Source organism: Phymastichus coffea, unplaced genomic scaffold (assembly GCF_024137745.1).
Source record: "Phymastichus coffea isolate CEN01 unplaced genomic scaffold, Cenicafe_Pcof_1.1 PCOF00028, whole genome shotgun sequence".
NCBI lineage: Eukaryota > Metazoa > Arthropoda > Insecta > Hymenoptera > Eulophidae > Phymastichus > Phymastichus coffea.
The window spans coordinates 3,277,010-3,299,325 of record NW_026706839.1 but is presented as its reverse complement, the minus strand read 5'-3'; the positions used below and the strand labels follow the sequence as shown (position 1 = coordinate 3,299,325).

Sequence of the window (22,316 nt, the reverse complement as noted above, 5' to 3'; positions counted from 1 at the left end):
TATTAATAATTTTAATTTGAAAATTGTGCATTTGAATAGGAAATGCGATTTGAGGGGCTGTCGAGGGAAATTAAAATCTTAATTGAGCTATCAAACGCGAAAATTCATCAATAATTATTAGAGTAAACGAGCCTGTTCATGTATCACGCATTTTCCGTTGACGAATCGAAAATGGGACATTATATCACTGATATCAGGGACAATCAGTGGAATTAATATCGTTGTCAAAATTATTTCAACGATTTCCCTTAAAATCGAGGGGGCTACCTTCATAGTTCTCGCAGGCCGTCGTCTTATCACTCGCATCACACCAACTCGCTAGTCGTGATTGCCGAGCAGCGTTCAGCGCGCAAGCAGTTGGCAAAACTCAGCGACGGAGATAGCGCTCGCGTTATTTGCAGCGAGCACGCGGGCGGACCTGCACTCGAACTATCCGCAGTATTGCCGCTGGATCCGGTGCAACCGCAGGTACCTGCGTTTTTCCACTGGCTTTTCATTGTTTTCCACGAGAGAGGTACGTCACTTACAGGGTCTGCTACTTTTCGCGAGCTACGAAGGAGAGCCGCTCTCGGTGGCTTTCGCGAACGAAATGTCGATCGACGAGCCGACCCCCATACTAACGTCGGCGATCTGTCGCTTGCGAACAGGTGCCGGGAGCAGGCGCGCCAAGATGAACGTGTCGCCGTATCTGTTGGCCGTCCAGGCGCTGGCGGGAGCGAGCGCAGGCGAGAAGCGCAGGGCGCTGCACTCGATCGCCATGAAAATCATCGACAGCGCGGAGGAGAGCGAGCGATTCGCGCGGACCGGCGAGACCAGCTTGGCGTCTGCCGCTCTCCACGAGACTCTGCGCATCCTCGTGGGTTCGAAGCTCAGATCCAAGGAGGCCGTGTTCGCGGCCCTCAAATCCGACGACGCGACCGTCGTGAAAATGGCTCTGCGGGCAAAGTGGTTCTTCCACCGGTCCAACGACCAGCTGGACGCGCAGGACTTCGCGGAGAACGTGCTGCCCTTCATCTCTGTGCGTACTCGCCTTGATCTGATCAAGACGTTGAGCAAATGCCTGGACACCGTGCGAGCCGAGCACTTCCACGCCGTGTTTGTCGAGCAATTGGGCATCCAGCAGGCGAGGCCGCTGCTGATCGCCTGTAGTGAGGGATACACGTACGAAATGATCAAAAACACGGTTCCCCCCTACAGAATGCTCAGGGACATGTACCGCATAAATCCCGACACGGTCATCCGCTACATAAGTGAGCTTATCAAGAGTGAGGAAACTGAAGAGATTGCCAAGCGGATCAGTATTATCTTTGATTTCATGCCGTTACTCCTGAAGAAGCACGTCTCGTTCTACGTGCAGCTTTTCCTCGAGAAGAAAGGTTACCTAGATGGTCTATTACGACTTGGCAGCAGGCAAGCCAAGTACTTGTTACGAGACGATGCGTTCATCAAATACCCAGATATCTTTGTCCCGGCGGTACGCTGGAGAAGTGAGCTGAAGAGAAAGCTCGGCTTGGAGCGATTCAGAACGATGATAATCAATCTACTGCGGATCAATGTCGGATCGAAATCGATCAAATGCCCCTGCCTCAGCGTTTCCGTAATCCCACAAATTCTGATATACTTCCCGTCGGAAGAGGGCTTGAAGTTGTACCGGGAGATTTTCCAGGCACATTATGGTGTAGACGTTTTAACGAAGCTCTCAATACGTGACATCGAATCGATATTCAAATGGTTACCGATCAAAGAGAAAGAATCGTTAGCGCGAGAAAACAAGATAGTCGGAGTATATCAACTGCCACCGGAAAAGGCGATACCCCAGCTGAAGGATGAAATCAAAAAGAAAGTACGTTATACGAGAGACCTATGCCTCAAATTCATGGTGAAGTCGTGCAGTTTGTACAAGAGGAAGAAGGACCTGCTGGGGGTTCTCCGGTACTACAATAAGCGCCACAAGAACGAGCAAGCTCCAGTTCTAATGTTATTCTTGACAATGCTGACCAAATCCTTCGACAACATGAAATCCCTCGACCGCGAACACTGGCAGGTCATCGAGGAAATCTTACGGAATGCTTACGTCAAGGACTCTCTCGTTTTCACCGATACCAAGTTGGCGGAAACGCTGTTCAACAAGCTCTTTGAGCTCTACCTTCTGAAGCAGGCCACCTTGGACACACTGAACGACAGCCAAAAGACCTTTCTCGATATAGTCGTCGACGTAACGCTCAGTAACTTCCTCAAACACAACAACAAGTGGAACTTCATCCCGAAAGCGACGGCGCTCAGAAAAGTTTGCCTGGAGATATTCCTGGCGGCGGTGCCGCAAAAATATCCCGAAACCGACCACTTATAGGATATCCACGATAACAAGCTCACATTGACGGTTTATTTCGTCACAGAGCTGAGCAAAGTCAACGACGTGTACTTGTGCGCTTCCCCGGATTCCGGATTGAAACCAACCAAGCTGTCCATACAAAATTATCCGTGGTTAGCGAAATTCGCGAAGGATTTGACGCCCAGCAATAGGCTTACTACCAATGGATTGAACCACAACGTAAGTAAGTGTAAATATCAACGACGGTTCTACTTGTCCTTCAGGACAGTTCTCCGCAGATCAAGCCCAGAGTTCTATCGAAACATGATCGACGAGTGTCCTGATCTGATTTACGACGTAACTACGGACGACGCGCTGAATATTCTGAAGCAAGATCGAAACAAAATTATGTCAAAAGTTCAAAGATATATAGACGACTGTAAAATGTTACTGGTGAAATATAAGAAAAGAAATGTGTTACGCTTTGTAAGGTCGCTCAAATGGTACCAGGATCTACCTTTGAAGTTCGTTGAGTCCTTGGAGAATATCAAGAATAAAGATAACGTTATGATTTTGGGGAATCTACTGGATGGCATGACTTTGAGCAAGATCGTCGAGGCATATTTACCTGAACAGGCCAAAATCAATGCCAGTGATGTGACGGCCGATGCGAAGGAGGAGTATGAATTCCTTTCCTCGCTGCCTCTTGCTTTGAACTTTAGCAACCCGCCACCATCTTTGAACAAAATGCTTCCTTTGTTAAGGGGTGACTACTTGTCAATGGCTTTGAAAACAATTAGTAGTATTGCTCAACGCTTGCCAATCGATAGAGTTCGTCATTTCGTGGATAGTGACCCGAGCAAAGCCATCTCCGTAAGGAAAGCATTATTTCGATTTAAGTTCCAGGTAAGCCAGAAAACACAGATACATCAATATATAACCAAGACCTGGAAGGAGGAAGAAAATCCTGGCATTCGCGAAACCATTGCGAAGGTGATTTACGAGGAATTCATGCGGAACCCTAATCAGAATAGCTGGACGACAATGAAGCTACTTATAAATAACCTTGAGTCCGACGATGTCACTATTTTTAATATTCTTAAAAATTTGAATGACATAAAACCGTCGTATAAACTTCAATATATATACGAGATTCTTAAGAAAATCGATAACTTCTGCGGTATCGATAAACAAAAACAACAACTTAAACTTGAATTTATAAATGAAATTACCGAAAAGAACTTGTTCAGTCAGTTGCCAGAATGTGTGACCACTGATATCATCACAAACTGCCTGTTGGATTGTAAGCTGGAATTGATATTTGAGAGATACCTTTTTATCGACGTAGAAATGTTCGAAGACAGATTGAAAATACTTATGAAAATTATATCTGAACATAGGGATACAAACCATGTTGACTATTATAACAATCACTTGTGTAAAGCATATTACTTATTAGACCACAATAAAGTATTCCATCATTTGTTGTCTAATACAAACAAAAACATGACTCAGCGCTTCATTTCGAGTTTCCTCGAAATCGCTTCAATGCGAAAAGCACTAACCTGTTATGTAAACTTAAATCTTTATCAGAATTTCTTCAACATGTACTGTGGATGTGAATGTGAATTTGGTCAAAAATGCGGCAAAAATATCGACAACCTCATTGAAACTTATGGAAGTGACTTGTTTCTTCCGTATTATAGCAAATGCTTAACGAAGATCATATTAGAAGTTTTTCCAGAATCATTCTTCAAGGTAATCAATGTATTGATGGAGTATCGAACACGCTATGGTCTGTGTATAGTTTTACAATATGTAACAATGTATGATTGTTCAAAAATATTATGCAAGAAGGGTTTGATGAAAATAATTGATCAGAATAGCGGCGATATCATGGTTGAATCTTTAGCGAGCGAAATCTTAAACACTTCCACCAAGATCAATAGCAACTCTCCATGCCTATGCTGCTGAATACTTTGAGGTAATTTTTAAGATAAGCTGTACTCTGTTACTGTGTATTGAATACACGGTAATAATACATGAATGTTTTTTTTCTATTTTATCAAATCAATAAATATATTTTACTCAATAAAAAACTTTCATTAAAACTCTCTAACCTGAACCCAAGAAATATTACCAATATTTTATAGCTTTGATTTAAGTAACAGTAATATTGCAGTGAAACAAAAGCGACGATTAACGTATGCTGTTGGAGTAGCGAAACGTAATTCACTACTATTAGAGACTTGAGGAATGAATTGGATCACGCTCAAAAAATTGAAACGACGTTCAAACGAAATCTCCCCCTCCTATTTTTATATTTTTACTTTTATCTTTAAAAAATTGATCAGTCGCCGACATGCAGCCTCAGCATTGTTTGGTGATGCTAAAAGAGAGCGTGAAATTTTGAATTTTCTTATACTTTCAGAAAAGATCAGAAAAGATCAGAAAATTTTTTTGCACAAGATGTGAAGAACTTTAATAAAAAGAGCAGTAAAAATGTTGATAATCTTATCAAAATTTATAACAATCAATTAATTATTAAGTATTATGGCAAATCATTAGTGGGAATTTTAAGTAAATTTTATTTTGATAATTAACAGTTAATTAATGTTATTAATACAATCAATATAATTAATATTTTGATTAATCATAAATTCAATTATAGCATATGAATTGATTTGAAATTATTATTATCATACAACGTACGTTGAACTTGTAAAACTTATGAAAAACAATAACGATGTTATGTCTCATGTTTTGTTTAATAATTTTATGAAGAAAAATAATGAAATAAATGTATAACTTTTATCTATCAAAAGACATGTTTTCATTTATTAATGCCTTGAATAAGAATACAAGTTTATCATCTAGCTATCGTCAAAATACGAATGCTGTTTAAACAAATATCATCTAGCTGTCAGCTATCTACATTAAGCTTTAACTAATGTATTACATGACATTATTAAAGAAAAGTAAAAATCAGCAGTCAGAATATTCTTTCTATTTTGAAATACAAGATTTTAAAAAAAGTTAACAGATTATTTTTACGTTAAAAAAGATGATTTTTTCCGAAACCTATTGAGAAAGATTTCAATACTTCTTACCTAACTTTTTGCACAAGTAATCTTCAATAGATTCAGCAGACGTTACCAATCGTTCAATATAACAAAATTCAATATTTATTCTGTGGTCTATTGAAACCAGAATTGCCACCGTACATATTCCCATTTTGACCGTAGGTATTGTTGCTGTTGAGAAGAGAGCCTAATCCGCCAAAGTTATTTTGACCGAAACTTTTATTACCGAAGCCTTGATTTTGATTGTTTCCGTAGTTTTGGCCTAAACCACCTATTAGAAGATAACATCATTATAATCACACGCAGTAAAATTAAGATAAAAAAAGAACTGTGTAAGATTAAGTACCTCCAGAATTGCCTGTCCATTTGCTAGCTCCACGATCATTATTGCGATCATTAAATCGTCCTCCAATTCCATTTCCTCGACGATCATCACGATTGCCGCGCAATCCACGGAAGCTACCCATTCGATTGTTACTAAGGCTACTATTCCTCATTGGACCTCCACTACGATTACCGTACCGTCCTCCTTTATAACAATTGTTATTATCATAAATTTTATGCCGTTCTCAGCTGTTGTAAGTATTATATATTATAATTCCACGTACTTTTATATAATCCTGGTGTTCTGCATAATTCGTAAAGTTTTGGATTAACAACCTGTTTGGCTTCCTCAAGAACTTCAATCAAATCGTTGGCTTTGTGAGCGTTTGCTGGAGTGAAAAATGCATAAGCTGTTCCAGTCCGTTGCGAACGCCCCGTACGCCCAATTCGATGTACATAATCTTCGGAATTTGATGGGTAATCCAAATTTATCACAAACTTCACATCTTCAACATCTGTACAAAAATGTCGATCACGATGGTAAAAAACATTAAATTAAATTTTTTATACAATGCAAGCATGTTTATTTACGCGTTCTTTTTTCAATATCTTCAAAATGGCAATTGTTCTTTTTACTATATTTTATATTGATTATAAAATGATTTTGCAAGAGTCTTGAACAAATTTCACATGCTTTGCATTGTTTATGTCATAGTAAATTTTTAACAAAAGTCAAATATTTTAATATCCGATTAAACTTAAAAGTTATTTTTTTTCTTTGTTTTCTTCTTAAAATAAAGGTGTCGCTTATCTAAAGATACAATTGTCCAAACTTACCATAATTCATTTCATAAGCCAACAAAAACATTTATTTTTTCCGAAAAACTATTATGTACAGTCATCTATTTTAATGAAATAAAATATTTTTAGATCCGACAATAACATTGATAATCACACGCAGTAAATAATATTATGATAATAATATTGTCGATGTATTAAAATGGTTTGAATAATATTAAATTCAAACATGATTAAAATAATGTTCTGAATAAATATTTTTGTGCTTGAAAAAATCAGAAAAAATTGTTATTTTCGCGTACCGCGAAGGATATAACATTTTCATTTAATTTATATGATTTACATATTACATGATCCAATTTTTAAATTATTTATCAAGAAACTTAGATATTAATACAATCGAAAAAAAATGTCTGAACATTTGTCAGCCTATCCTTTAGTTTATGAACAAAAGCAACCAAGAATCAATGGACCACAAAGAGCAAGTTTTATATTGTAATTACCTGCGCTTTTATACAGCTGGAAATGTAAATACATTTTGTTTGAAAATGTGGAGGAATCAGAGCTCAGATGGTTGGTTTAGAAATCTCGCTCAATTACTAGCAAGCTCTTGTTTAAGACATAGGAAGCATACACCTCCTCTCTCTGGCACCAAAGTATGGATCATAGATGATCTTTCAATATTTCTCTCTTGCTTCGTTCTGTTAAAGCTGCACTCGACGAACTCGCCCCTAGCTATTTTCTCCAGGCAAGGCCCATCTGCTTTACACCTTTTTTCGCATCTAGATATGCCAATCGCAATACTTTTAAACGTTTCGTGCTAAGGCTTTACGAAACGACTTTGCCCCTCTTCAAATTAGAATAAGTTTAAATAACAGTGTTTTTTCTCGTTCTCCGAAATTCAGTGAAAGCATTGCAAATAGGCATATTCCAATGCTTAGCTATGCTAACTATCTGATCACGCAAATTTTAACGAACGCAATCCTATTCACTTAGACAATTTTTGTTGCCTCACACTAGCTGCCTAACTAAACAAATTCCATACTTTGGTCCTTGGCAGGATTAGAGTAAGAGTGTGTATCAAGTGGCACGGCAGGTTGAGGCACAGCGTATTGTTAGAGCTTGTTGCATGGGGCCGACGATCAGCAGTCACGCCCCATTCATTTATTTATTCCAAAGCAAGCTTCTCTAGAGTTCTTATCATTGATAAAACTCCGTCGCATGTGCCTCTGAAAACACATAGAACAGCAAATTATTACCAGACTGATTACATTCATTTTTTTATTTGCCTTGCTATTTTTGCTCGAGTATCTCGTTAACCTAATTAAACATTATAGAACTATTGTGTTGTGTGACCATCTTATACTATTGTATCGCTATCTTATAGACCTAAATCAGTATCCTATTTATATACATAAAAAAATATTTCATTTCCAATAATTACTGGAACCTTCCTCAATTCATTACCTATTTTGTATTAATAAGAAACAGCTGTAATATTAATAAATAACACTAGCAATATCATTTATAAAAATAAATAATATTGCTAGTTAATGCATGAAAACATGTATCTTATTCTTTACTATCCATCAGCACTTCAGTCTGGTTCATGCCGTTATTCGTTGCCACGTTCAATACTTTATCTTGCTAATAACCATCACAGTCTGACCCCTCACATCAAAAATATAAATATTTGAATAAATTCTCACCTAAACCTCGGGCAGCTACATCTGTCGCAACCAATATCGCTGATCTGCTGTTTCGGAATTCTATTTAAGACATTGATGTCATAATCAAACGTTCAACGAAACCTATTGCTTTCAATATTGACGTGCAATTACTTACGACTCAAAACGTAGTCTCGTTCTTGTTGACTCTTGTCTCCATGAATTCCAATAGCATGGTATCCATATCTATTAATGGCTCTAGTGATTTCATCTACTTTCCTTTTTGTTTCAACAAAAATCATTGTTTTATTTTCTGGTTCACGAGAGATCTCTTCTAGAAGTTTCATCAGCTTATTTTCTTTCTCAAACTCTTCGCATACATCCACAATTTGTAGAATGTTATGATTAGCGGCCAGCGTCAATGAACCAATGTTAATTTGTATGTAATCAGTTAAAAACTCCTCAGCCAAATTACGAACTTCCTTAGGCCATGTTGCTGACCACATGAGCGTTTGTCTGTCAGGCCTAATTTGTTCAACAATTTTCCTAATTTGTGGTTCAAAGCCCATATCTAACATACGGTCAGCCTCATCTAATACTAAGTAAGTACACCTAAGTGACAGAGAAAACCAAATATTGCTATTCGCATTGAGTGCCATTTAAAAGCAAACAATACATTTTTTTTATATTACCTTCGAAGATTTGTCGTTCCTCGCTCTAGAAAATCTATAAGGCGACCAGGGGTAGCTATACATATTTCAACGCCTCTTTCCAAATCACGGGCTTGTGGTCCTTTTGGTGCTCCTCCAAAAATGCATGTATTTCTTACTTGCGACGACACACCAAAGTCTGATGCTACGTGTTGAATTTGTTGAGCTAATTCTCTTGTAGGAGCTAGGATCAAAGCTATAGGGCCATCACCACGATTCAATCTTGGTTGATTGTTGATGTGAACTATCGCAGGAAGAATATATGCCAATGTTTTTCCAGAGCCTGTTTGAGCAATTCCCACCATATCACGACCTGACAAAGCTATTGGCCAGCCTTGAGCCTTAAAAAGAAAATAGTATTTATCAATATTTTCTACTTTTTAAACAAAAATTAATTTTATTTGGATAGCTTACTTGTATGGCCGTTGGTTCCCCAAAACCTTGTCTATGTATTTCAGACATGACATAGTCTGGGAATCCACCTTCCTCGAAGTAAATATTTGGAGAAGGGACATTAGTACCTTTAACTGTAATTTCTTTATCAGATCTGTATGCTTCAACAACATGAGGACTACGACCACAAACATTTGGGTGTGGCCGATAAAAATCTTTTCTAAATGGTGGAAGTGAACTCATATCCCATCTTGGTTTTCGCAATCGTTCGCCTGGTTGACGATTTTTGAATGAACTATTACCGAATCCCATTCCCATGTCTCTTCCACCGCTTGGTCCACTGCTAAATCTGTTGCCTCCCCCACCGCCTCCGCCATATCTTCCAGGAAAACTACGATTAGCACTGCCACTTCCGAGTCCTCCGCGATTACCTCCTAAGCCTAATCCTAAACCTCCTCTTCTGTCGCCATCGCGATCACGATCCCTGTAAGCCCTTTCAGAATAAAATTACACTAAATATCGTTATACTGTTATTGTTCATTTTGCTGACCTGTTTATATATTGACGTTTTTTAAAAATATAGAAGAATCGTTATATAGATTGAAATTTATCAAGCTTTTATCAGTCAATATTGATATTGTTTTGATACTGATGAAACAAACTGTACATGTAAAACTTTTACAAATTGTGTGCCACACAGACGTGATAAATACTATGCGGAAGAAGAACGAGTATTTGTAAATCTTTTCAATGCCATACTTCAAAATCAGAAGTTTGACTAATCAGTTACGTCATAATTTTTTACTCAATTTATTTTAAAAAAATAAACAGTATACATCTACTAGAAATAACGCAAAGCAACGAAAAAAATAATGGTTCAAAAGTACGACACTGTTTTTGTTTACTTACATGGTCATTCACTAAATCCAATGAAAATCTTTTTTGATTCCGATTGAAATTCCAATAATTACTAGTAAAGCAACCAATTCGTCAAGCGAAGTAGCAGTAATCAGGAAGCTGAAGCGCTTTGGACAAATAATGCTTTACTACATTCAAAATGGCGACGTGTGACAGATGATTCTAGGCCATGGAGACTGTAGTCTCCATGTTCTATAAGCCCTAGGAAGGGATCGGAGCAATCGTGTAAACTGTATATATAGGGGAGGGAGAGTGAACTAGCTGAAAGACGTAGCTTTGTATCATGGGTTAGTTTGTATAATAGAATGGCCATACTAAATTCGAATCGGCATTTGTAGTATGTGACCGCATCTGTCAAGGAACATTAATTATACGAATTAATTACTAATTTTTTCTTAATTTTTGAGTTCCTAAAAACTATGTTTCACAGTAGCGATAATGAAATAATAAAAATTAAGGAAACAAAACATTTTCAAAATTTAATACATCTACTCTTGGCGCTGCGATCGTTCAAAGGATTGTGAATTAACATAACATACGTCGCGTTGTCATTTGCCATCATTCTATATTGGCATTATACTATGGTCTATGGATAATTCTAAGAGAAGAATTTGCAAGTATTACAGCGCTTCATCTGCAGCGGTTGATTTCGGAAACATTACCAAAGGCATTAAATACCCCCACCCAGGTAGTCTCATGAATATATCGTGCAATAAACATCACTAGTACGCACACATATATATCATGATACGATTCGCACTATTATATCTACCGTGGCGCGCTCTAGTGAGGAATGCGAGAATCTAACTTTTTTTTATTATTTATGTAGTTGCATAAAAAAATACATTCATTTTTGTTGGTGCTATATAGTTCTGCGATAATTATATGCTTTGTTGCGATGTTGTACTATTACGAGGACCGAATAATGCCAATAAACGGAGTATAAACGAAGGATAGGCTAAGCCTAAAAGCTCCAAACCAAGTAAAATATTTTTCTTATTATGTTGCGTGAAATCGTTACATTATGTTTAACGGAATGTTGGTCCATCACCAAGAAAATAACCCACAAAGCCCCCTTACATCATGACCACAAAACGTAGCTTTATGTTATCTACAGGCTTGTTTGCAATATTGCCGTAATTTATTAATGTATTGTTACTTTTCTATTGTTTACTATTTGTATCCAGTTCAAAGTAACTAACCAAAAACTTAAATGTTGTTTGATGACAAAATTGAACAATGAAATAGTTCGTAATATTCTGTGTTCTGAGGAAATCATTTTGCTTGGTTTGTTTTTGTTTTATGTTTATTTAATATATACCATTTCACAAATTAATAGCTTGTTTGTAGATTTAAAAATATCTGCATGCCTGTAAAAGCATGCTGAATAATATATTCTCAAGTATAAAAACTTAGTCAAACTTTTAAGATCAATGTATGTATTTAATTAATGATTTCATTAAGTACGTAGCTCATTTCATCTATAATGATTACTTTCTTCTTTTCTTGAACTCATTTTAAAAGTGAAAATATTATCAAAGCTTTCTTTACTTGACCAAAATGAAGGGACACAATTAGCTGAGTACATAAAAGTAGATTTGACCATAAAATTTTAAAGGACTTGACATTTAATCAAACCATGTAGAATTTTATTTAATATAATTTAAAATTAATTGTAGTATAAAAAAATGACTTACTATCTAGCTCATGTAAATATACTTTTGCAGATTAAATATTTGGTATTTATGAAAATTTAACAACATGAGTTCTATCCAGCAAACGAATCGATTCCTTCCTTTCTTGAATAATAATGTTCAACGAAAGCAGATGCCTAATCAAGGTAACAAAAGTTCTTTAATATTAAGATTGTATTTAATCTAGTCTTTGTAAAAATAATATTTATTCACAGGAGGTTTGACTCATAGTTTGAGTGGAAGTGATACAGATGTATCTACATCAAATGAAAATTTAAGCAATGAAGAAAGATATGTTATAAGGCATACAGCACGACAAGAACCTCAAGGGCAAGAAAATCAACAGCATAGCCCTTCTAGATCATCCAGTCATAAGGAAAACATACCAAATATACAGGTAATACAAATCCAAATAGTTCTCTATTTTAGTGTGAATAATATTATACTTTTTTTGTTTACTTTCAATAATTCAGGGTAACTTAGTGAATAGAAATACTCTGAAAGATAATTTGAGTAACTCAAATCGTAATAGTTTGAAAGAAAGTCTGAATGGATCTAACCGTAATAGTTTGAAAGACAGTATTAATGGTTCAAATAGAAATAGTTTAAAAGACAATCTCAGTAATAGAACTAGTATTGGGTCAAACAGAAGTAGTCTTGATGTTTCTACAAGTTCTTACAATACATTAATAATTCATAATGCCAATGAAGATAACTTGTGGGCTCCATCATCTCGGTACAGTATTAATTCATACAGAAACTTTTATTATTCTTGAATACTCGTCAAAAATACGTTACAATGTTTTCAGGCTATCTGGTGTAGTAAGAGAGCATGGAGATGTGGGTTATCTGTACTGTGAAAGTGGTAACAAAGGTCATTCTAATAGCCCAACAGTACAGTCACTTTCAAACTTACCTTTAGAAGAGCATTTTTATGAAAATACAAGTAACCTTGGATGCCAAGAAATAACAGATATTCCTGATGATTATTTAAATCAGTCACAGGTAACAATTATATTTTTACAATGTTTGTGTGGTAGCCTCACTCGTTATTTTTACACTTATAAAATCTTTTTTATTATCAGGTTTTAAAGCACCTCGCAAAGGAAGTAAAAGTGCCTTCTTATAGTAAATTAACAGGTAACGATAATTGTACGGAGATCAGAATACCGGAAGGTGATAGGCGAAATCGAAGTGAATTTGATGAAAGACTCTCATCTAATTATACAACAACTTTGATACCTTTGAAAAGCAAACAAAAAATTGTAGGTTTGACTGATAAGTTTACGTTTTCAAGATCACAACCGGACTTGTCCAGAATCAGCAAAATTGATATGGATAATTGTGATCTAAGAACTACTTCTCCAAGGTAATTACAATGGCATTTACGTCAGTTGCGAGGTCTCAATTTTTAATGCTCATTTTGATAAAAATATTTTTCCAGACCTCAAACAAAGGGTAGAGAAGAATTTGAAACGCCCGCTGGAGAAGTATGGCCAACGACGGAAATGGTGCAAATATTAATTCAAGAAAATAGTGCCTTAAAACTCGAACTTGATCGATGTTATAAAAAGGTATCAAAATCACAACATATAGAGCAAGAAATAAGCAAAGTGCACAGAGCTCACGAAGAGCTTGTGGCATCTAGCGAACGTCGCGAGAAACTCGAGCGCGCGGCACGCGTGAGATTACAAAACGATTGTAGACGATTGACAGAACTGAATCGGGCTCTTAGAGACCAAATTGATTTAATGTCGACGAGGACAGAAAGTTCTTTGAGCCTTGAGTCGATGCGAAAAGAACTTACTCAAAAAGAACTTTTTATTGGCCAATTAATTACTCAAAGTAAGGTTATTAAGTATGATCTCTTGAAAAAGTACTGCAGGATTAACTGATTACACGTCTTGTTTATTATAGCTAAGGAATTGGCAGCGGCTAAAGAACGCCAGGAAATCGAGTTGGCTGCTCAACGAGCAACTCTGCAGGAACAACGGAAACATATTGACATTCTTGATACAGCTCTAACAAATGCGCAGAGCAACGTCGTACGTTTAGAGGAAGAAGTGAGTGGACCAATTTTGACTTTGACTGTTGCGAACAGAATATTGCTAGATGTTAAATATAATCTATCTTACAGTGTCGTAAAAAGCAAGTGTACGTAGAAAGAGTCGGTCAGTTGCAACGCGCTCTTTCTTCTTTACAAGCTTCAAGTGACAGGCGAGAAGAGACGGAACGTCAGTTAAGAGGTCAACTTGAACGTGAGCTGAAAGAAGGTGGTGCCGGAGGTAGTAGTCCTGCACACGACGGCGTCAACGGTGAAAGCGTGCCCGAACTCAAGCGCAAGTTACGTGAGCGCAACGAAAAAATCATGTCGTTGGAAGGTGACGTAGCGAAGTGGGAGCAACGTTACCTTGAAGAAAGTGCTTTACGGCAGGCCGCCATTGATGCTGCTAGTCTTCCTAAGTAAATTATCGCTTCTTACAACCTTTATTCTCTCCCTTTGATTTTTTTATTTTTCGATTTGATAATTTGTCTCGTAGGGATGCCAAAATTGCCGCTCTCGAAAAAACTAGCCAAGACGCCGAAAAGTTAATCGCCGAAGCTCGCTCGGAAAAAATGCGACACATGGACGAAGTTCACGCAGCACAAAAAAAGCTTGCAGATCTTGCGTCCAGGTAATGAATAGTTAAATATTTTCATTCTGTTTTTATTAGCCAATCTAATGAAAACATGATACAAATTTTATTTTCTAGAATGAAAGATTTAGAATCGAAATTGGCCGAAAGAGATGCAATGATTCGAGTTCTTCAGAAGCATACTTATGATAAAGATAGTAGTGGCGTTGGAAGCTATCAAGCTGCTCATTCCTCTCATTCCAGCACATCTGCAGATCACCATCATACAGCCCTCACGAGTACACCAGAACTTGGTGAGTTATTGCTTCCCTTCTTATATTTTATTTTCCATATAAATACGAGAATAACGAGATTGTTTTCAGTGAGTAGCGTTTTGGGCGGAGGTAGTGGTTATAGCAGCACTGCATCGTACGGTGTATCCGATACATTCAAGTATAGAAAACAGGGAAGTTTTGAACAAACGAAAAAAAGTTTGGATGATGAGCTGAAAGATCTTGATTCCCAGCTGCTAATAAATAGCAAGGTAGGCAACATTTCTTCTGCGTAACACGCACATTTGACATTCAGTGCGTATGTATATGTTTTAACATTTCGTTGAAGACAACAATCACCTTTTTCCTGAAAGCGAAGTAAAGATTAGAGTATTTGTAATAATTTTTTTATTGCCTCAAGATAATTTTATAGATAGCTATATATATACATATATATTATTTTCCGAGTTTTACAGAAGTATTTTTTATGTATCTGTTATTAACACGCGTCAAATATAATATTGAAAACTTGTGGTTCGGTAAAACTTATTATCTTAATTAAAAGATAAAGAAGGTATATCATATTATCAGCGAATTATAACGGCAGCCGGAAACAAATCTTGATAAAAACATCCAATACAAGGTATCGTTTGTATTTGTGTTGACTACGCGTGTGGCTATGAGTGTGTTTTTTTAATTACTAAAACTTAAACAGCAAAGATTAGTTAACAGGTTGTTTGTTGAACCAAATCAACTAATCTCTGCTATAATTTGGCACGCACAAACGAATGTCTAATATGTTTCATTGCCGTATATTATGGCGAACTTATATACAAATTATAGTGATTTGAAAAAGTCAAAAATCTAAAGTAATTGTTAAAACAGGGTATTTGATATTTTATCACGCATCGAGTTAGCAAAGTCGAGTGTTATTCCAAATTTTTATGTCATTTTAGAATTGAAATTTTGCCACGAACAAGTTTAAACTCCATTAGAATTAGTTGCTGGTTATTATTTATTGAATACATGAACGTATAAAATTAAAAAAAATTTATAAACCATTAAATTGACGTGCTACATCAAGTAACAGCTCGCAGAGATAACGAACTTTGCTCGCAAGTTGCACCTTTGATTTTTCTTGAACATCTGATTGAGGCCATTTCATTGATTTATATTTTTTATTTGAAGTTAGTCTGCTGAATATTAGGATGTACAAAGTGTTTTTTCTACTGAAACATTATAATTGTAGGTTTGTTCTACCTGAGATCTTGGATTTGTTTGCTCGAGTCTTGATTTTTTGTATCGATAAAGGGATCACCACTGTTGAGCCTTGAATAAAAGTAGAATAAATCATAAATTGCTCTTGGAATAATGTGAAGGTTAATCTTACTATCAGTTACAGCACTGTTTATAATAAGTGTAGCGGTAAAATGAGTTTCAATGACAAGCTTGTTATATTGTTCAAGTGTAAAAGAAATGATATCGAAAATTGTACAATACACGACATTAACGCTGGAAGGATTGGACGAATAATTGCATTAAAAAGTCATGATAAAAGAATCTGCTATATTGGAATGCTTTGCCAAAGATTCCTCTCCAACTGATAAACTATCACCTTGTCCTTTTGATTAAGAAAGCGCGTTTGTGCGTCGACGAGAAAAAAACAAGTAGAAGCAAATGGCGGTTGAAGACGCTGCTAACTGTGCATGCTCGTGCGCGAGAGTGGCGTTGTCACTAACAAGTCGCTCTCTTCGAAGGCGATGCAACGTCGTTACCGCGGCCAGGACTCGGCTGGCTCCGGCCTGAGATCGCCCGCGCGCGCATCAGCAGACCGGAGTCGGCGAGGCTGGTCGTGCGACGTCGCATAGAGGAAGAGAGGCCAGCCCCGCAACTAACGAGTTTGAGAGAGCATTGCAGTGACGAGTGGATTGCAGTGGAGTCGAGCCGATCGACCGAGCGCGAACAAGCGAAGGCAGAGAATAGCGGGGTGGCTCTCTTGTTCTATGTTTCAGCGGGCACTTTGCTGTTTTCCAGGCTTCTCTAATCCAGGCGCTCCGTCGCGAAAAGGAAAAATACCCAAGCCATTACTGGCGAGTGTAGAGTCGGCCGGCGGCTCGAGCACGGCCAGCAGCAAGAGCCGGCTGCTGGGCGGCGAGTGCGCCATCGACGAGTCCGAGGCGAGCGCGACGTCGGTGCTCGCGGCGTCCAGCGCCATCCTCGACCTGGCGGCGGCTGCCTCGCGCTTCAAGAGCCGCTTTTCCGACGAGGCCTGTAGGCCCGCCGAGGACATGATGCTGCTGGAGAAGCAGGGCCGCAGCTCGCAGCGCCAGCGCATGTCCTCGTCGCAGGAGCCGCCGGCCGCCGGCCAACAGCATCAGCAGCAGCAGCAGCATCAGCAGCAGCAGCATCAGCAACAGCAGCAACAGCAGCAGCAGCAGCAGCAGCAGCAGCAGCAGCAGCAGCAGCAGCAGCAGCAGCAGCAGCCTCAGCAGCAGCAGCAGTCGGCGCCGCAGCAGGCCGAGGGCCGGCGCGCCGGTAGTCTGCCGCCGAGTTCGCTGCCGCGGCCGCCACGCTCGTCCAAAAGCGCCGCGCGCTACTGCCGGCTCAGCGATTCGGAGGCGCGCAAGAAGCCGGAGCAGCCCGGCGCCGCCGAGGTCTACCAGGCGGCTGCTAAGCTGTCGCTGCTGCGTCGCAAGCAGTCCTCCGAGAGCATTCTCGCGGGCGAGGCCGCGGCCGACTGCCAGCACCACCACCACTGCCACCACCACCACCACCATCACCACCACCGCGAGAGCGCCGGCAAGAAGAGCGTCGGCCAGTACGAGCGTCTCGGCCAGTCGCGCTCGCTGATCCCGCCGCCGGGCAGCGGCGCGCGGCGCTACGGCGGCGGCCCGCACCCCGACTACGGCCGGCTCAGCGACTCCTCCGCGGCGGCGGCTGCCGAGGCCAAGCAGGTGCCGCCGCTCTCGACCCGCGGCCAGAGCACCGGCAGCATCGTCAGCACCAAGAGCGACGCCTCCGCCAGCAGCGCCATACTCAAGAGCGCCAACCGCTCCATACCCAGACCCAGCAACTACAAGATACAGTTCTGAGGTCCGCTCGCCCCGCCCCGCTTCTCCTCCTCGCTCGCTCTTCTCCGCGTCGCAGCCTAGTCCTCACCAAAGCTCGCGGCCTCCCCCGCGTTATCGTCGTTCGCCCGTCTGCCCCTCCGGGGCCTTGCGACTCGCGCCTGAGACCCCGAGACCCCGAGACCCCGACCCCTTATTTATTGCATTCTGTGCAGGAGCCCCAGGCATCTCCGCCACTTAGCTGCTTTTCTTTCAGTTATTTCGTTGACTACGTAACTCGCAATCTTCGATAGAAACGAAAACGATCGTACTACGAAAAGAATTAATCACTATTCTCTTGCTGTTCGACACCTAATACTTGCTAAGGGTGATTCAACGATTGCCGACGAACAAGTAAACTATGAACGATGCGCATGCCTTTTTAGATACTTACTATGTAGGCTGCATGTGACGATTTTCAACAACCTATCAATGCGATGTCAATTCTCAGCTGGTGCCTTGCTTGCGTTATTTTATACATGTTTTTCATATAAAAAACTTTTGAAAGTTTTGATAGACGCATTTCCACTGATCGGTCCGGTAATAGTTGTCTTACGAGGACATTTTATGCGCTGCTACGAGGCATCACAATAAACGCATAATGGTAATGTAGTAGTAATATTTGAAAATGTGATTTACTGTAGTCAAGTCATAAAGTTTATATGGTTAGAAAGACATGCAAGTAATGCTCATAGTTTAAGAATGCATCTCGATCATTGCGCATTTGATATGAAAGACGTAAGTAATGCAAGCTCGTCACGAGTCGCACCATTCGATTGATCACTGGTAAACCTCATCGTTTTAAGAAACGAACGAAAATTACATGTTCCAACTTTGTCGTGCAAATTATTTATTTTCTACGGAAAAAATGTTCGAATAATCTAAAATAAAATAAGCACTCATTGTCGTTTACGTGAAAAAAATTGTTTCGTTTGGCACATCCTGAGCGCTTATTTGGCAAGTAACGTCAAATTCTAAACTAAATTAAGAAATTAAATTGTGCAACATTGTGATGTGTAGTTTTTATTATTTATTTTTATTATTTCTGGTTATGTACAATAGCGAAAATCATGTGTAAGTGATTTGTTGCTTGCTTTTACTAAACTTTAGTACGTGGTATATAGTTATACAGTAAAATTAATTAAATTAATGGAGGATATATCCACGAATTTCTTTTTTCAAATAACTTTTATTTGAAATCTGTAAATTAGCGACTCTGAATTAACAAAAACGAAATAACTTACGTGTTTCATAATATTGTATACACAATAGCTTTATGTATGAAATGCATTGATGCGAATGAATGAATTTTGCCAAAGATGATCTGACAGACATAGACAAGTAATTTGTGCTTTTATACGAGCCTATGCGTAGTATCCAAATATTATTTCTATGATATTTTCGCGGTTTACACGTATAGTAAATACATTTTACAACTTTTTTAACGAAAAATTATGTACTACTCGATTTTTCACGAACGCCGAAATTGCGACGCCTGGTGCGTGACGAAATACTAAAAAAGTCATTAGCTCTCTATTTTTATACGTCAAAATTGTTTGTAAATTTGTCATGGATTTCTTCAGTGAAGCCCAATTTGATATGCACTCTTCGATCTGCTCTAAGTATTTTAGAACGGAAATGTAAGATGTACTCTATAACGTACGGTTTTCTTATTAATTCAACTTTTATTCATTTAATAATTAACAGGTACTATGTTATTGTACGATTTCATTGTTTACGATATCAGCGAGTCTAAATCTAATCGATGTAATATATTTAAAAAAAATATATATCAGCAACTGTCGACTTGTAAAAGTAACATTTTTCTGATTAAAACTTTATTACATATCACCTTCTTATACATTAAGTTACTTCCAAATGGTAAAGTATCGATCTTCTTCATCGCAAACTACAAGAATTTTTACCGAAAAAAGATGGAAAAATGAATATACCAGACAAATATGAAGATAAGAGTACAAATACATCAGATTTATATCAACAGACTTATTTCGTTGAATGGAAACAAAAGCTGGAAACAAATTCATAACACTCAATAGGGCATTGACTTTTCGAAGACTTTAATCTGAAAACTAATTATTTCTATTTTCATATTTTATTAAGTGAAAAAAATAAAAAGTGAAACAAAATGGATCGAGGTATATTGATTAATTGACTAGATGATTTCATGAGAATCGGGTGCTATATAGGAAATGTAACTAAAAACCTTGCATTTAATTCTTTTAAAGAGATAATTAGTCAATTGGACGAGGATCATATGCTATACACGGTTGCGTGCAGGTCGCTCAGAGGCACGGTGGCGCCGCGTCACTGCAATACAAACCAGCACGAATCGAAAGCGAGTGATAAAACCAAGTTCACATGGCCCACATCATCGTTTATTATAACTAATATCTCTTTTTCATCAACTCATCATGTTTGTAAACATTATATCCAACAAGTGCGTTATTTTATTGAAAGATTTTATTACTTCATTCAAATTTCATTTATTAAAATTCAAGATTCTAATTTGCATGATTAATTTCAAGGATTAATTATAAACAGAAAATCCATTTAATTCAATACGTGCCGGGAAAACGAAATTTCATGATCTGTACCCAAAAAACGAATCTTGGCCCTAATGCAAAAAAAAATTTTTGGAAAAAATGTAGGAAAAATTAAGTAAGAAACTCAATGATCTTGGAAGTTTCAAATATAGTGGTAATGATTGGAAAAAGGTATAATGATTTTTCAAGCTCATAAAAAATTTATTCTAGAAAATGAATATCTTATGAATGTTTTCCTATAATTTTTATCTGTCTTTAATAGGTACGGAAAAAATTCCGGCTTGAGGCAAGAAAAGTACTTAACAATGATTGTAGTGCCATAAAAAAAACTGGTAGTAATAGCAATTCAATATTATCAAAATTAGTCAACAAATTGTTCACTATGGTTCTTTTCAAACAATTAAAGAGTGATTCATGGTGACTATTGAAATTTATATATCTCTTATGGAACAATTGCGTGTATGTGGTGTGTGTACGTATATATATATATAAAATCTTTTTTGTGTAATTTTGGATGCGTTATAAGAACGTAATAAAAAAAAACACTATATTGGAACCAACGACAGAATTGAAATATTAAAAATGAATTAACAAAATCATATCCAGTCAAAAATTAGCATTTTTTGTTTATAGACATATATATGTTTATAGAATAGAAAAAAAGTGAAATATTTCATAAGTGCAGCTAAATTTGTTTATGTTCTTGAATTTTGTTACTAATTATTAAGTTTAATTATATTTTTATGTATTAGAGATGTTCAAAATATGAAGAATACGATATCAATTTAAACTGACCTTAAAATTGGTTTTAATGACCTAACTTATTCTGTCCATAATGCGAGAACATCTATTGACCAAAAAGTAATTGAATTGTAAACAGTAATATTCAAATATAATTATAAATTTGTTCGATTATTAAAAACCAAATAATTGCCTTTAATAATTAAAAAAATAAAAGTTTAAAGACAGATTTGAAAAAAAGCATTCATGCAACTTGTTACTTTATCAAAATTTTTTTCAGAAATTTCACTTTCTTCTATGTAAGCTGTGTAGTTATTCATAAAGAATATTTTTTTTACGTATGCATTAAAAAATTCAATCTCATTGTCTTTTGAGGGGTCTTACACTGTTCTATAAATATTATATAAATATCATTAGAACTTTTAAGCCATAGATTTTTAACAAATTTAGAATCAGAATTACCAATTAGTCTCCTCGCGTAATAGGTTAATTGAAATACTTTTTAAACTCTATATTCCGACCAGAATGGAAAATTGCGTTTATTACGCTAAACCGTAACCGATAAAAAGTTTCACTTTTGGTACTTCATTAATCTTAAATCCAATTAATTTATTCTTGTTTATAATAGCTATATTTTAATTATTGAGGTCCTATATGAATCAATACGAAGAAATATTTGTTCTTGTTTTTCACATGCAGTTTTTTTTTGTGTATGTATTTAGGGCATTTAATAACACTATTCGTGCTCTATATATTATTAAACCTTGCAATCAAATAATTATCCCTAGAAAAGAATCGAGCTCGATAAAGATAATTAGTTAATTGCAAGAAAATCAAATGCTATACGGAGAAGTTGATCATTACGCTTAGAATATTAAGCGCGCCTATTGCGCAGTGGCACCGCCACCCCCGGCGGTATATACAAAGACAGCACGTTATGGGTGAGTGTAAGATATTAGTTATTTTTTTTAAGACAATTGGGTGCAATATGGAGAAGTTGACAATGAAAAGTCTATAAGAATGAAAATGACTGAGTACACCTGATTCTCTTCAAGAGACAATTAGTTAATTGTAAGAGGATCGGGTCTTATACGGAGAAGTTAACCAAGAACATGCTAT

The 22,316-nt window shown here is 37.4% G+C and overlaps 3 protein-coding genes across 4 annotated transcripts; 2 read left to right on the top strand and 1 right to left on the bottom strand.

Annotated features, from left to right (window-relative positions):
* Positions 1-299: 299 nt before the first annotated feature.
* On the top strand, positions 300-4,404 carry LOC131675695 (uncharacterized). The gene is given in 2 exon segments (XM_058954773.1): positions 300-514; positions 648-4,404. A coding segment is annotated over 1 exon segment (3,615 nt). The 5' UTR covers positions 300-514; positions 648-670; the 3' UTR covers positions 4,286-4,404.
* Positions 4,405-4,496: 92 nt separating this feature from the next.
* Positions 4,497-10,593, bottom strand: LOC131675694 (uncharacterized). Its single transcript, XM_058954772.1, has 8 exons — positions 10,196-10,593; positions 9,308-9,779; positions 8,876-9,234; positions 8,362-8,795; positions 8,226-8,285; positions 6,003-6,233; positions 5,741-5,923; positions 4,497-5,665 (listed from the first exon to the last, which is right to left on the bottom strand). Exons 1-8 carry the CDS (start codon positions 10,201-10,203, stop codon positions 5,490-5,492), a joined length of 1,923 nt encoding a protein of 640 aa, XP_058810755.1. The 5' UTR covers positions 10,204-10,593; the 3' UTR covers positions 4,497-5,489.
* A 453-nt stretch (positions 10,594-11,046) lies between these two features.
* LOC131662761 (uncharacterized) lies at positions 11,047-20,742 on the top strand. Of its 2 annotated transcripts, XR_009301801.1 has the most exons (14): positions 11,047-11,186; positions 11,932-12,044; positions 12,114-12,295; positions 12,372-12,634; positions 12,708-12,903; positions 12,984-13,267; positions 13,343-13,743; positions 13,816-13,961; positions 14,036-14,361; positions 14,439-14,573; positions 14,652-14,827; positions 14,897-15,057; positions 16,798-20,627; positions 20,719-20,742. XR_009301801.1 is itself a non-coding variant. In XM_058932659.1 (13 exons), exons 2-13 carry the CDS (start codon positions 11,966-11,968, stop codon positions 17,875-17,877), a joined length of 3,429 nt encoding a protein of 1,142 aa, XP_058788642.1. In that variant the 5' UTR covers positions 11,047-11,186; positions 11,932-11,965; the 3' UTR covers positions 17,878-20,722. The 2 variants fall into 2 exon arrangements, 1 of the variants encoding a protein (XP_058788642.1); XM_058932659.1 differs by having other exon boundaries at positions 16,798-20,722.
* The last annotated feature ends 1,574 nt before the right edge of the window (positions 20,743-22,316 follow it).